Source organism: Rana temporaria, chromosome 6, assembly GCF_905171775.1.
Source record: "Rana temporaria chromosome 6, aRanTem1.1, whole genome shotgun sequence".
Taxonomy (NCBI): domain Eukaryota; kingdom Metazoa; phylum Chordata; class Amphibia; order Anura; family Ranidae; genus Rana; species Rana temporaria.
This window is the reverse complement of record NC_053494.1, coordinates 167,148,028-167,164,974: the sequence shown is the minus strand read 5'-3', so window position 1 is coordinate 167,164,974 and position 16,947 is coordinate 167,148,028. Positions and strand designations below refer to the sequence as shown.

General features: G+C 41.2%; 1 protein-coding gene across 1 annotated transcript in view; it reads right to left on the bottom strand.

Moving 5' to 3' along the window:
- The window catches only part of SLC25A12 (solute carrier family 25 member 12), a 192,678-nt gene that overhangs the window by 30,159 nt on the left and 145,572 nt on the right, over nucleotides 1-16,947 (bottom strand). Inside the window, exon 14 of the mRNA XM_040357756.1 lies at nucleotides 7,000-7,140. Within this exon, the coding sequence (XP_040213690.1) occupies nucleotides 7,000-7,140 (141 nt within the window). The remainder of the gene's footprint in view (nucleotides 1-6,999; nucleotides 7,141-16,947) is intronic.

Below are 16,947 nucleotides of genomic sequence, written 5' to 3'. Positions count from 1 at the left end.
TTGCCTAAAGTTTATGCCAAGTAACCAGTTTAAATGAAACTCCGAGCAAACTTTTATGTGGAAACAACAATTGCTGGCATATACAGCTCAAGCTATTTGATTGCCAAATACAATGCTGAGGACTGGACATTCTGATCTACATCTGCCGAAACACGTTTTCCATATCAAAAAGCTCAAATAGATTTGCAAACTTGCTGTATAATTTTTAGTTGAAACAATCATTCCCATCCCTCTTGGAAAATCGCCTGGTAGCCAATCGGCTTCAAACTTCAGCTTGTTCAATTAAGCTTTGACAAAATAAACTGGAAGCCGATTGGTTTCTATGCAGAGCGGCACCCGATTTTGTACTCTCCAGTTTTAGTAAATCAACCCCAGTATGTGTATGCATGTGAAGTAGGGACCTTAGATTGTACGCTCTTGAGGGCAGGGATGTGAATAAGAAATATGTGAAGTGCTATGAAAATTCTTGGTGCTATATACAGTAAATACGTGAAATAATTAAATTAATTTCTGCCCATCTATGACCAGTCCTAGAGCCTAATGTATGAACCTGTTTTTACAACTGACATATTTCTCCACAGCCATCAATCAGATTCAGCCCTCGTTCATACTGGGGGCAAGTTTTAAACCGGCATTTCAGTCCGACGTAATGCACAGGTGTCTATTGAAATCGCCCTAAAGTCACCAAAAGTAGTGCAGAAGCTACTGTTGGGAATCGTGCTGCAAAGTCGGCTTCGCACCGATTCATGCAGTGCCATCTTCGGCAATAGGCTCCGATTTGCCATGCGATTTGACATGTCAAATTGCCCCAATGTGAACTTGGGCTGAAACCTTCAGGGCTCATTACTTTGGGGTGGAGATACATCAGCACATAAAATAACTGCTTTTCTTTCTTCAACACATTACTCTACAAGCTCATTGACATTAGCTCTGCTCTAAGGCTTGATTCACACAAATGTGTTTGTTGATGCCTTTTTTTTATAACATGGGTTCCTATTGAACACATTCACATCAATGCATTTTTGGAAAGGGTCGGGGACTGTTTTTCCCACAAAATGCAGCGTTTTGCATGTAATAAACTTCAATTGACCCGCATCCAAAACTGCGTTTTTACTGCGATTTGTGTCTTTTTTTTAAACATTCACTGTATATAGCTGGTTACCAAGGAGGGGGTCGGAAAGCCAGCTGCCACGTCCTTAGCAACAGATGAGTCATGAGCTAGATGTAAAAAATTAATAAAACATTGCTGGCTAAAAAAAATCCAGAAAAAAAAGACAACATTCTTTATTTTTTTTTAAATGGCATGGGGTCCCCCCAAAATCCAGCCCCCCCCCTGCCCGCAGACCCCGACAACCAAAGGCCCTTGTCCCATCAACATGGGGGCAAGGTGCTTTGGGGCAAAGGGGGGCGCAAAGCACCCACCTCCCATGTTGAGGGCATGTAGCTTGGTATGCATCAGGAGGGCCGGTACTCGCATGTCCCCTCCCTTTCCTGACCTGCCAGGCTGCATTTTTGAATAAGGGTCTGGTATGGATTTTGGGGGGAACCCACACTATTTTTGTTTTTAAATTTTGGCATGGGGGTGTCCCCTCCACATCCATAACAGACCGAAGGGCCTGGTATTGACTGGGGGGTACCCCACGGCATTTTTTTGTGAATTTAGCATTAGAATTTTTGGCATTTCCTGTTGCTAGTACAAGAGACTGTTTTAGTTGAGATGAACCGGACTAGATTGTGAAGTGTGGAGATTGCCCATCGCAGCTTTATCAATAGACAGACCGTTTGGGGAACTATACTTCTCATTTAAAAACACATACTGTATGTAGAAATTTGAACCTTTATCAAAAGTCGCTCTCTGTGTGTAATGGATCGCTACCTGCCAATCATATTGGCTATCATAAATGAAGATAACTGGCCACCTCCCCCTTTCTCAGCGTCACAAATCAGATGTGAATCAGGAAAAAAATTAAAGATTTGATTCCATGAATCAGCAGGAGCCATCTGAATAATGCCATTAAATTACCTAAACTCCCAGCTTCAGAGACAAAAGATAACGTTTTTTAAACAGGTTATATTTGGAGGTCTTAACTGTTCTCCTGTAGAAACTATAAAAAAGGTTTTGTTTACACTAAATTTCCTCTATAATTTTTTGAACCCATGTTCCAATACATGACACATGTAGCGTGTGTGCTTAACAGCATGAAGACACATATGACATATATGGGATGGTCATGCAGGCAGCAGCTGAAATAATAAGGCGGAATCGGCTGTCTACCCGGGACACATGAAAGCCATCAGGATTAATAGAGACCAATTTGGTCCATGCAGGTGTCAGGGGGACATACATCATCATCATGTAGCTCAAGGTTTTTTTTTTTAACTTCCTTTGAAAATAAATTTAGATTTTTCAACTTGCAATCCACTATACATATCAGAGGAATTTGATTATCACATATCTCTATATATATTATATATATATGTAAAGGGCTACTAAACAATTTATGACTTGGTAACATTAAAAAAGCTTAATGTTTATGAATAAGTATGTATGTACATTTTAAAATGTATTCTCTGCTGCTAGGGCAGTAAGGCCCATTTCACATCAAGGCGTTTTTCAGGCGTTTTAGCGCTAAAAATAGCACCTAAATAATGCCTAAAAAAATCCTGCCCTGCAGTCTTCAGGGCCGCTCCAAAAGTCCTGCTAGCCACATCTTTTTACCGCTCCTTTACCGCTGCTGCCCATTGAAATCAATGGGACAGCACGGCTATAAAGGGTTAAAACCGCACTGCTAGTGGCCGAATATCGCGGCACAAACGACGGTATAGAGGCACTAAAAATAGCGCCGCTATACCGCCAGCGCACCTCCTGCGCCCAGTGTGAAAGGGGCCCAACACTCCGTCTTTGGAAACTGGTGACTATAACTTCCCTGGAAGAATGTAAAGCAAAGTTGGATTCTATCAGGGACCTGAAACATCCGTTATCCCAGGAAAGTGATAGATCCTAGCATTTGTTAGAAAAACTGGACCTGTTGGTCGGTGTTTCAACTCTTTCCTGCATTCAAGGATGCTTTACACCAATCACGGTGTGGGAACAGAAGCAGAAGTGTGTGTTTTCCAGTATGCACCAAAATGCAGCGCAGTCTGCAGACTTGCGTGGGTTCCAATTATTTCTTAATGGCACCTCCATGCATCTATCAAACGCAAGTGCGTTCGCCGTCACCAAATCGTATGGTACTGCAGTACCATGTGGTTCGGTGCAGCATGGTTTAAAAAATTGTGCCTGCTGTACATTTTGCACATTCCTGCATGTTCACCAGCCCACTGAAATTTAAACATATGTGGTTCTGAAGGAGCTGCCAGGTTTGGATTTCTGAATAAAGGCTCCTGATCGAACCTGAGCCATGATGGAGATTTCTTGTTTTCATACTGATCTTTCCTCCTTCGCCATCCTCCTTTTTAATATTACTTTAGTCATCATACATCCATCTTTATTTCTTGCACCTTCTATTCCACCCAACTTGTCCTCTTAGTTTGGATTATTCTGATTGTACATCTCAAGTAGCACTTATTCTTAGTTCTTATTTATGTTTCCACCGTTTACCATGTTCTTAGTGATTGTCTATGGCCTAACCAGACTAGTCTACATCTGTTGATTAATTATTATGTTTTATGTAATTTGTAGCATAACTGCTCTCTGAACCCTTTTTTGTTAAGCACATTGTGACACTCTCGTGTTTTCTCTACTGTCAGTATGTAACACTATTCTTCCTACACTCAGTAACTCCTGTATATTTGATTTTCTGTGATTTGTACCAACTGCTCTTTGGAAACTTAACTCCAGATTGAACTAAAATATACTAAAACGAAAGACTGTAATATGAGAAGAAGTGTTCTTAATACACGTCTGACTTTCTGTCTAGAATTCCCATTGAAGAAAAATGTCCGATGTCACTTTGGTGCCTAACATGGTAACAGACATGACAAAATAACATAATTCTTCAAAGATGGCACCGTGGTTATCAGGGCCTCTTTGTTCTATTACCATAATATAATTCACTGTCCGATGCAGCGCACTGCCTGGCAACTCTGTGATCACATTTCCATAGAAAGAAGAGTGCTAGGGACCCCTTCTTTACTGCCCTACAGGCTGTAATTGATTCCTGTTTCTGTAAGTTGACTGGAAGAATGTGAAAACACAGGGAAGACTTACTGTATTTATTGGCGTATAACACTCACTTTTTTACCCTGAAAATAGAGGGTAAACTGTGCCTGCGTCAGAGATGTATTATAGCCTAGGCCGACAAGGCCCAGGCCTAGGGCGGCACTTTGCGGGGGGAGGCGAAAAAGCCCCTGTGCTTTTCCCACCCTGTCCCCCTGTGCTCATCCCACCCTTTCCCCCTGTGCTCATCGCACCCTGTCCCTCTGTCCTCATCCCACCCTGTCCCTCTGTCCTCATCCCACCCTGTCCCTCTGTCCTCATCTCACCCTGTCCCTCTGTCCTCATCTCACCCTGTCCCTCTGTCCTCATCCCACCCTGTCCCCCTGTGCTCATCCCATCCTGTGCTCATCCCACCCTGTGCTCATCCCACCCTGCCCCCCTGTGCTCATCCCACCCTGTCCCTCTGTCCTCACCCCACCCTGTCCCTCTGTCCTCACCCCACCCTGTCCCCCTGTCCTCATCCCACCCTGTCCCCCTGTCCTCATCCCACCCTGTCCCTCTGTCCTCATCCCACCCTGTCCCTCTGTCCTCATCCCACCCTGTCCCTCTGTCCTCATCCCACCCTGTCCCCCTGTCCTCATCCCACTGCGTCCCTCTGTTCTCATCCCACTGCGTCCCTCTGTCCTCATCCCATGAAAATGACAGGGCGAGTCTTAAAAAGGAAGGGGTGCATCATATATAAAGTAGGGGGTGCGTGAGTTTCACCAGGCCTAGGGCAGCACAAAACCTAAATACACCCCTGGCCTGCGTGGTATATGCAGGGGGCTGTGGAAAGTTTTTATCCTGAAACTTCCCTCTTAAAGTTAGGGTGCGTGTTATACGCCGATAAATACGGTAACTAGTTGGGTGACTGGTACTCACTAGTAGTCCCATTAGCAGGCTAGAGGTGGGAAAACACACATGAAGCTTCACATCTAATTATTAGAGTTACATTCTCGTCATACACTCACCGGCTACTTTATTAGGTATACCTGTTCAATTGCTTGGTAACACAAATTGCTAATCAGCTAATCATATGGCAGCAACTCAATGCATTTATGCTTCTAGACGTGGTGAAGTTGACTTGCTGAAGTTCAACGCAAGCATTAGAATGTGGAAGAAAGGGGATTTAAGTGACTATATACGTGGCATGGTTGTTGGTATCAGACAGGCTGGTCTGAGTATTTCAAAAACTGCTTATCTACTTGGATTTTTGCTCACAACCATCTCTAGGGTTTATAGAGAATGGTCCAAAAAAATAGAAAATATTCAGTGAATGGCAGTTGTGTGGACAAAATGCCTTGTTGATGTCAGAAAAGAATAGACAGACTGGTTCAAGATGATAGAAAGGCAACACTAATGCAAATAACCACTCTTTACAACCTTGAAGAAGATTGGCTACAGCAGCAGAAGACCACACCAGGTGCCACTCCTGTCAGCTAAGAACAGGAAATGGAGGCTAAAATTTGCACAGGTTTGCCAAAATTGGACAATAGAAGATTGTAAAAACGTTGCCTGGTCTGATGAGTCTCGATTTCAGTTGTGACATTCAGATGGTAGGGTCAGAATTTGGTGTAAACAACATAAAAGCGCGGATCCATCCTGCCTTGTATTAACAATTCAGGCTGGTGGTGGTGTAATGGTGTGGGGGATATTTTCTTGGCACACTTCGAGCCCCTTAATACAAATTGAGCATCTTTTAAACACCACAGCCTACCTGAGTATTGTTGCTGACCATGTCCATCCCTTTATGACTACAGTGTACCCATCTTCTGATGGCTCCTTCCAGCAGGATAATGCACCATGTCACAAAGCTCAAATCATCTCACCGCTGGTTTCTTGAAGAGACAAGGGAAACTTCCGCTCTAAGTGAGTGCACTCAGCAATCATTGTCCTCTCAAAAGCGCGGGTGCTGGCAATGCACAAAGCGAAGACCAGAGAAAAGACTGGACAGCCGCACTTCCACGAAATTCTTAAAAAGTTGCTTTTAATGGTAAAAAATGGAAACAGCACTACAAATCACAGCAGACAGTGGGGTGGATAACTGACGCGTTTCACACTGGGGTATCAGCGCATAGTCATATGACTAAGCGCTGATACCCCAGTGCAAAATGCATCAGCTATCCACCCCACTGTCTGCTGTGATTTGTAGTGCCGTTTCCATTTTTTACCATTAAAAGCAACGTTTTAAGAATTTCGTGGAAGTGCGGCTGTCCAGTCTTTTCTCCCATCTTCGCTGGTTTCTTGAACATGACAATGAGATCACTGTACTCCAAAGGCCTCCACAGTTACCAGATCTCAATCCAATAGAGCACCTTTGGGATGTGGGAGATTCACATCATTGTTGTGCAGCCGACAAATGCGCAGCAACTGCGTGATTCTATCATGTCAATATGGACCAAAATCTCTGAGGAATGTTTCCAGCACCTTGTTGAATCTGTGCCATGAAGATTGAAGGCAGTTCTGAAGGTAAAAGGGGGTCCAACCCAGTACTAGCAAGGTGTACATAATAAAGTGGCTACGGAGTGTATATATGTGTGTGTGTGTGTAATATATATATATATATATATATATATATATATATATATATATATATATATTATATATATATATATATATATATAATAAATAAAATAAATACACACATACAGTATATAGAAACATACACAGTAAATATATTGAGTTTTTAAAACACAGTAGAATGCAGATTACACATATTCACAAAGCGTTCATTCAGTTGTATGAATTTCAGCTTTGTTTTCAGCTGTTTAACTGGAGCTTCGCATATCATCAGTACTTACCTTATAAAGACCAAAGAAACCCAAATCTCTGATCACAGCGAGCGCGCGGACTTTAGGGCCTGTTGTAATTTCTCCTGCGACCTGCAAGCGAATCTTGACAATCTCCAGCGGGTTTGTGAAAATGACTTGGGAGCCTCCTGCCTGCACACAAATAGACAATGTCATCAGAGTTTTTACTGGACTGAGTGAATGCAAGGACTGTATAAACAAGCAAAACATTTCTCTGTAACTCCTGCAAATTAGTTATAGCCAAAAACTTTTTATGTTTTAGAGAGATTATAAGCAAGGGTTAGAACCCACTGTGGTCATACAACCTCTCCATTTGTTCTGGTGACACTGATCTGACCCAAAACAGAAAATGAAGAGATATCCAAAATTTTACAGTGGTCCCCAAATAAAAAAATCTTTAAATGGGGTACCTCTTCTAGTGACAATTGTCTGTCTACACAGACAATCATCAGTACAGAAAGTCATGGGCAACCAACAGTTTATAATTGTCTCCAGAACAAGATTTAAGGGTAAAGTTCTCCAATGGGGACATCTGGGGAGTTCCAATGAGGACACCTGTTCTGATGACAACTGTCTAACGAAAAGGAATTCCTATCGGTTTATAAAGATTTCCCCTCACTTCCTATAGTGACTCAGGGACAAGGCTTGTATACGGAAATCTCCCCAAGGGGACACAGAAAGCAAAAAGTAAACTTACAGAGGTTTCAATTCTTACCCAACCAAATCCTTCATCTAATCAAAACTAAAGAAAAAAAGCTTTGGTTATTTGTACCGGAAACTTTAGTTACATCTGTTAAATATGTATGTTATCTCTTTGTGATGGTATTGTACAATGAACACATTTTAAATACATCTCTAAACTTGATTTACCATTAATTGGTTTATTTCACTTATTTATATGTTCATTAAGGATATCTACCGGACTATGCATATGTGATACATGTTTTTATTGTCCTTTCAATCCTAATGTAGACTTGTACACTCAAAGGACATATGCTATTCCTGACATATGTTTAGTCGATATGTTTTACAAATGCTTTAAACTCAATAAAACAGATTCAACATAAATACATATCTAATGCCTCGTACTCACGATCGGTCCATCTGATGAGATCGGACCGATGGACCGTTTTCATCGGTTAACCAATGAAGCTGACTGATGGTCCGTCGCGCCTACACACCATCGGTTAAAAAACTGATCATGTCAGAACGCGGTGACGTAAAACACAACGGCGTGCTGAAAAAAACGAAGTTCAATGCTTCCAATCATGCATTGACTTGATTCTGAGCATGCGTGGATTTTTAACTGATGGTTGTGCCTACTAACGATCGTTTTTTTCCCATCGGTTAGGAATCCATCGGTTAAATTTAAAACAAGTTGGATCTTTTTTAACCGATGGCGCCCACACACGATCAGTTTGGACCGATGAAAACGGTCCATCAGACCATTCTCATCGGTTTAACCGTTCGTGTGTACGCGGCATAATATTTTAGGTGAAGTGAAACAAATAGTGCCATCTTTCTGGCTATATTACTCAACAATTGGGGGGTTATTAACAATTATGTATTAAATGTATAATGTTACTACAGCTGTGATAAAAAAATCTTCTTATTTGTATGCGCTGTTGGATTATACACCAATTTCAACTGGTATTTATTTGAGGGCTCTTGCATACATTCTATTGGATTTTTAATAATTTTTAGGTGTTAGGGTGCTATATGTTTTCTCATACGGTACATTTTTAAGAAACAATATAGGTTTTACATAAGCAGAATGAATGATTTCTTCTTTGGGGGAATTGTGGTGTTTCAGATTTAGTTCAACTTATTTGGGTTAATCTTTGTGATTATTAACAATTGTTCTAGGGTTCTCCCTACCATACAGTATAATGCTTGTATATATACAGAAAAAGGGGGGTCCCCCAAAGAGGGTTGAGACTTTTCAGGCAACCAAATATAGGTACAACACCAGTAGGAAGAAATGTAATTTATTAAATATAGTTTAAGTAGTCAATAATGTGGACAACATTGGAATTGACTGGTTGATAAAAACAATATCAATATAAAGATAAAAGAAAAAAAAAGAAGATAGATACGATATTATATTGATATTGTTTTTATCAACCAGTCAATTCCAATGTTGTCCACATTATTGACTACTTAATAAATTACATTTCTACCTACTGGTCTTGTACCTATATTTGGTTGCCTGAAAAGTCCCAACTCTCTTTGGGGGACCCCCCTTTTTCTGTATACCATACAATGCTTGTATATGCCATAGGTTTGAAACCAACCCACAAAATAGACTGCTGGGGAACCTGACAACCATATTGTAATATGATTACATTTGAGTATGTACTGTATAAATAATGCATGACTGGATCTAAAGAAGGACTGTGATTGAAAAAGAAACACTTCTATAACTTGTTAAAGACCCTGGGCATATCTTCATTGACCGATCCTGGGCCCCGCACCATGCCCGCACTGATGGTCCAGCTCCGTAATAGGAGTACTGGCAAACAAACATTTTTGAGTAAGGGCTGATGATTCATTTAGCATTTTCTTCCTGGAATCCATCAGCCCTTGGCTCAGGCATGCAGACAGGAAGGTGTGCTTAGCTAAGAAAACCCCCTCCTCCCCTCCTGAAGACTCCTGGGATGTATAACATAATTTGCCTAGGTCTGAAATCCAGGAAGTGACCAATTAAAAAGAAAAAAAAAAAGTAAAAAAAAATCATTAGAATATACTTTCCAATTGCTTTACTAATCCTATCAGCATAAGGACTAAAAATGGTCAATGTTTACTGAGAGAGTGAAGTTCCAATTTAATGTGAGATATTATAAAAAATATTGAATGAAATGTAAATCTCATGTTAAAAAAAGAAAGAAAAGATAACAATGGCATGTATGCTTTTCTATTTGTTAACTAGGCAACAGAATATAAATTATGTTAATAGTAAAAAAAAAAAAAAAATTATAATATATATATATAAATTAGGCTGTTGTATACCTTTACAGAAATAAAGTGCAATACTAAGCTACCTACAAATGAAGTGCTGTGCACTCATTCTATTAAAACACTACACCAATGCATAGCATGATATAATAAATGACGCATGCTCAATAACAGTACTGGAAAATATACGAACATAAAAGGCACACTATACTAAATCTTGTTTTTACTCGTTTGCAAAATTCTGTACTTCTTTTTACTTACTGGGAAATTACAAGTGACAGCAACATACAAACCTTATGGAATCGTGATCCAAAGTATTCTTGGATATTTCTAACTCCCAGAACAGAAAGGATATCTGGACTTAGTACATCAACAACATTGTTGCACATGGGGATAGAAAATTAGTTTTTACAAATCAGCGCGGTTCAAAAGTTCAATTAATCTCAAGGACCTTTGGATGCTGCAGTCATTACTACAGAGAAAGAAGCAAATTAAATTAATGACTTTGTGCTTTTTGAAGTTTATTTGATGTTCAGTAGTTCCAGGCCTGGAATGGAGACTTCACAGAAAAGCAAGATTATAGCTAACCCTGATGCACTGCAGTTACAGATAGATAATAAAAAATAGAATGAATGAAAATGCTAAAATAAGTGTCCTCCCAGGTTGGTAGAAGGTACAAAAAGTCGATCAGTCATTAGAGCTGGAGAGGAGTACACACATTTGTGACCTCTGAGGTCAATATATTGTCCCCAAGCTACATCTAATATACAAATGGGCTTTTGTGCTTTGTTTATCTATGTACATTTTAATTCAGCACAACCTATATTAAAACTTTCTACGCAGTCTCTTTGGACAAAAGTGGCAGATTCAATCACATTGGCACTTTTCCCATGTTATTAGAAATCCAATATCATCTCTAGAGCTTCGGACAAAGGAACTTTCACTGCACTCAGAAAATACTTTTTTTTTTCTGAGCAATTTTCCTATCTGCCATCTACCTAATTCTCCAAAGTCTCCAGTGTGCGTGAGATTAAAAGGCTGAGAAGGCTTGAACAAACTTCAAGAAGGATGTGTTTGTATGACATCATTCCAATTAAAAAGAGTCATGGATGATGCAATGGTTGATCGAGACACAGAAAGTGATGGCAAAAATAAAAGACCAAGTCTGCCCCTAATTTATATATATATATTTATATATATACACATATACATATACATATACACAGTGAGGAAAAAAGTATTTAATCCCCTGCTGATTTCTTTACATTTGCCCACCATTTTAATAGTAGGTTTATTTTAACAGTAAGGCCCCGTACACACGACCGAGTTTCTCGGCAGAATTCAGCCAGAAACTCGATGGGAGACGTATTCTGTCGAGAAAACCGGTCGTGTGTACACTTTTCGCCGAGGAACCCGACGAGGATCTCGTCGGGCCAAATAGAGAACATGTTCTCTATTTCCTCGTTGGGCAATGGGAAAATTTGGCTCGCCGAGATCCTTGGCGGCTTCACAAGGAACTCGACGAGCAAAACGGTATGTTTTGCCCGTCGAGTTTCTCGAACGTGTGTACGGGGCCTAAGAGACAGAATAACAAAACAATCCAGAAAGAACGCATTTCAAAAAATGTGTACGTTGATTTGCATTTTAATGAGTGAAAGAAGTATTTGATCCCATCAATCCGCAATTTATGGCCCTCCGGTGTCTTCTATACAGGTAATGAGCCGAGATTAAAAACACTCTCTTAAAAGGGAGTTCTCTAAATCTCAGCTTGTTACCTGTATAAAAGACACCTGTTCACAGAAGCAATCGGATTCCAATCTCTCCACCATGGCCATGACCAAAGAGCTGTCCAAGGATGTCAGGGACAAGATTGTAGACTAGAAGACCATCACCAAGCAGCTTGGTGAGAGGGGGACCACAGTTGGTGCGATTATTCGCAAATGGAAGAGACACAAAATAACTCTCTTGGAAGAAAAAAAACATCAATCTTTCACGGTCTGGGGATCCATGCAGGATCTCACCTCGTGGAGTTTCAATGATCATGAGAACGGTGAGGAATCGTCCCAGAACTACACAGGAGAATCTTGTCAATGATCTCAAGGCAGCTGGGACCATAGTCACCAAGAAAACAATTGGTAACACACTACACTGTGAAGGACTGAAATTCTGCAGTGCCTGCAAGGTCCCTCCTGCTTAAGGGACCACATGTACAGGCCCGTCTGAAGTTTGCAAATGAACATCTGAATGATTCAGAGGAGAACTGGGTGAAAGTGTTGTGGTCAGAGGAGACCAAAATCAATCTCTTTGGCATCAACTCAACTTGCCGTGTTTGGAGGAGGAGGAATGCTGCCTATGATCCCAAGAACACATCCCCATTATCAACGTGGAGGTGGAAAGATTATGCTTTGGGGGTGTTTTTCTGCTAAGGGGACAGGACAACTTCACTGCATAAAAGGGACGATGGACTGGGCCATGTATCGTCAAATGGGCATTAAAAATGGGTTGTGGATGGGTATTCCAGCATGACAATGACCCAAAACACACAGAAGTGATTCAAGAAGAAGCACATTAAGGTCCTGGAGTGGCCTAGCCAGTCTTCAGACCTTAATCCCATAGAACATATGTGGAGGGAGCTGAAGGTTCGTGGTACCAAATGTCAGCCTTGAAACCTTAATGACTTGGAGAGGATCTGTAAAGAGGGGTGGGACAAAATTCCTCTTGAGATGTGTGCAAACCTGGTGGCCAACTACAAGAAACGTCTGACCTCTGATTGCCAACAAGGTTTCTCCACCAAGTACTTGAAATGCGTTTTTCTGGATATTTTGTCTCTCGCTGTTAAAATAAATCTACCATTAAATTTATAGACTGATAATTTCTTTGTCAGTGGGCAAACGTACAAAATCAGCAGGGGAGCAAATACTTTTTTCCCTCACTGTATATTATATATATATTTACCCCCACACACACTGTAGTGCGTTTTTGCAAAATGAAAAATATACAAAAAAAAAAGCATAGATATGAACCTATCCTTAAACCATCCACCCCACTATGTCTATGGTGTCATATATGGTGTAATGTTTAACCACTTGTCTACCAGCCGCCGTCAATTGACGGCGGCATAGTAGCTCAGTTATTCTGACAGGACGTCACATGAAGTCCTCGTCTTTTAAAGCCGCTAGGGGGCGCGCACGCACCCGCCGATTTACTGGGAACACGATGCGCGTGCCCGGCGGCCGCGATGTCCGCCGGGCACGCGCGATTGCCCAGTAACTGAGCAGGGACGTGGAGCTCTGTGTGTAAACACAGAGCTCCACGTCCTGTCAGGGAGAGGAGACCGATGCTGTGTCCCTTGTACATAGGGACACAGATCGGTCACCTCCCCCAGTCAGTCCCCTTCCCCTACAGTTAGAACACTCACTAGGCTACACATTTAATCCCTTCCTCGCCCCCTAGTGTTAACCCCTTCCCTGCCAGTTACATTTATACAGTAATTAGTGCATATTTACAGCACTGTTCACTGTATAAATGTGAATGGCCCCAAAAATGTGTCAAAAGTGTCCGATGTGTCCGCCATAATGTCGCGGTCCCAATAAAAACACACAGATCGCCGCCATTACTAGTAAAAAAAAAAATAATAAAAAAAAATCATAATTATGTCCCCTATTTTGTAGGCGCTATAACTTTTGTGCAAACCAGTCACTATACGCTTATTGCGATTTTTTTTTTTTTTCACAAAAATATGTACAAGAATACGTATCGGCCTAAACTGAGAAACAAATGTTTTATTTTTTTAAATGGGATATTTATTATAGCAAAAAGTAAAAAATAGTGTTTTTTTTTTCAAAATTTACGCTCTTTTTTTGTTTGTAGCACAAAAAATAAAAAACGCACAGGCGATTAAATACCACCAAAAGAAAGCTCTATTTGTGGGAAAAAAAGGACGTCAATTTTGTTTGGGAGCCACGTCGCACGACCACGCAATTGTTAGTTAAAGCGACGCAGTGCCGGAAGCTGAAATTTCGCCTGGGCAGGAAGGGGGTAAATGTGCACAGTAAGCAAGTGGTTAAAATAATAATAATAATTCATCATAATTAGGAATACTCAATCTTTTAATCATCTGATGCAAACGGGAAAGTTGGAGTATTTCCTTTAACTGTCTGACAAAGTCTTGCGAAAGTTGTGAATATGTTATTTTATAATGTTATTAATGATATTAAAACATTTTCAGTTCTGGTAGATGTACATATGCTGCTAGAGCAGAGAAAACGGCGTTAATTTTGTATTGCTTATCCCACCGGTTTCTGCAAAGCTCAGGAACAAACACCTACAGACCTGTTGACAAATTACACTGTAAATACTCATTATCCAGAGCATCAATGTGAATAGTACAAGTCATCTGTTTAACCTCTGTGTCAAGCAAACGGGGGAAAAATCCCACAAAGAACAATTAAGCAGAGGAAAACTGACAGAGCTGGGCACAGAAAAAATACGCACACTGACATCCGGCAGACAACACCCCGTGCCACTTTCCTGCTGCAGGGCATAAACATGTGACCCTGAACATTAGACCTATTGCCCTTTCTAATTCCACCCAAGGCAAATCCTCCAAACATTAGGATGCCCCAGTGAAGACTCAAGCAGAGTTTCCTACTTGCAACCTGCACACTCCTGAGCCAGCTAAATGTTTAACAGTAAAAGACCTGTCATTCCAGATCTTGCCTGTGGGGGCAGTCTTACTTCATTCTTACAACGATCTGGATGCATAGAACAGCCAAAAAGGCATATATACTGACTGCTGAACAAAAACCATTCTACTTATTTTTCATTCAAATGTATATAATGCTGTCAAGTTTTTAGCACAATAAAAAAAAAAGAAAAGAAAACTGAACTAAAATAGTTGGGTTTTCAGAGAAAAACTGTTAATAGCCTATTTGGTAAGTGGCTCTAACTTGCTGCCAACATGGTTCCCAGACAGAAAAGTAGCTTGGTGGTTAGCACTTCTGGCATGCAGTGCTGGAGTCATCAATTCAAGTCTTGGTCAGAACGCTAATCGGCATGGAGTTTGCATGCTCTTCCTGTGCTTGTGTGGGGTTCCTCTTGATACTACAGTATCTTGACACATTCCAAAACAGACTTACCTGAAAACGAAGCCCTCTAGCAGTGCGCTGTCACTGCTAAAGGCGCTTCCATCTTCACCCGGCCTTCTTTTAGGGTTCGTGGGCTTTGGCTATCTGATTGGTCAAGCCAGTGACAAAGTCAATCCTGCACACGCGGCTGGAGTTGCCGTTTATGGGACAGCTCTGAAGGAACGGCACGGGTATGCCATTCCTTCAGAGAGCATGCACCAGTGACATCACCAGCTACATCGAAAAGTAAATATCTCCTAAACGGTGCACGTTTAGCAAATATTTACAGTGCCTATAGGCAAGCCTCATTATAGGCTTTCCTATAGGTAATAATCATACATGGGAGTTCACTACCACTTTAAAACACACAGTAAATGTGGATTAAATATATGTATTATGATGTGGGCGCCATTCCAGTGATTTCAGTTTGGCTGTAGCAGCTCATTATCTGATTTTATATGTCCCTTTGACCTGTTTTTTTTTTTTAAAGCTCTCCATACACAAATAAATCTTTAGTCATAATGAAAGGCACATCCTTGAAACAATTGGCAAAGCCAGAAGTTCTCATTGTAAATGTTATAGCGCTCACAATCCTTGACCCTATTCAGTCACAAACACACACACACACACACACACACATACTTGGAAATACTCGGAAACACGGTAACACACAAACTCCACAGAGATAAACATTGGGGTGGGAATCAAACACAGGACACCAGTGCTCCAAGGTAAGACTGTTTACCATACATAAGTTGGTCCATCTCTGGTCTAAGACCTCCCCGTTCTCACCCATTCAAAATGCACCTGTATGTTTCTTAGTTTTATATTCACCAAGCTGCACTGTCCTCAACAGGGGTTCCCTCTTGGAGTGACGACTGGTTGATCCAGTGCTGCAATTTGAGGCAACTGGTCACCTCTTCATGACATCATCATGCCACTGCAGTCTTCTGAATTCTGAGAGTAAAATCAATTGGTGCTAAGGCTGCATTTACACCTGAGCGTAGCATTTTGCGGCGTTTACCGCGACAAAACGCATCGTTTTTTACCGCGATTTGCAGCGACAAAACGCTGCGTTTTTTACCGCAATTTTTTACAGGTCTAGGGTCACCAATGTAAAACGCCCAAACGCCCAAATTCTAGCGACAAAAAAGGGTCCAGAACTTGTTTGGGCTTCAGGCGTGAGGCGTCAGGCGTTTTTGTAGTGGAGATGTGAACCATCTCCATAGAGAATAATGTATTTTTTCCCCTCTAGCGTTTTGGGGCGTCGCGCTTCAGGCGACAAAATGCTCAGGTGTGAATGCAGCCTAAAACTACCCAATGCTTTCCAGGAAACATTGCAACTGTAATTAACTAAAAAAGCCCACGTCAGCCACTAAACTCAGGTTTACAAAAGTCCACTGCAACTAGATTAGCCTCAACGCACTTCAGCCTCTTGTCACATGACTGACTTCATTATGGGAGGACCCCACATGTTTTTCCATATCCATTCCATGCTCCAGGCATTCCACAGCCACTCCAAATGGGCAACAGAGTGGAAGAGAAATGTAGCAAAGGTACTGTAAATATGGTATAAGTAGGTTGAGAGTTGGCATAAAGAGACCAATTCTTTGCTCTGGATGTGCTGTTTAGGTCACAGATTTGGTAGAAGCATGAGAAGGCTTTCTGGCTTTGACTTTCCTCTTACGTGCACTTGGTTCTAGGTCAGTGATCCAAAAAGCATTGAAGTCAGAGGACTAGCACCAATGAATATCACCAAAGAGTCTCATTCAAGGTGCAACCCCCTTCAGAATGTATAAAATGTACTATGAGGCTCTCATCTAAGTTTGCTCCCCTGCCTATGGCTAAAACTATAGGC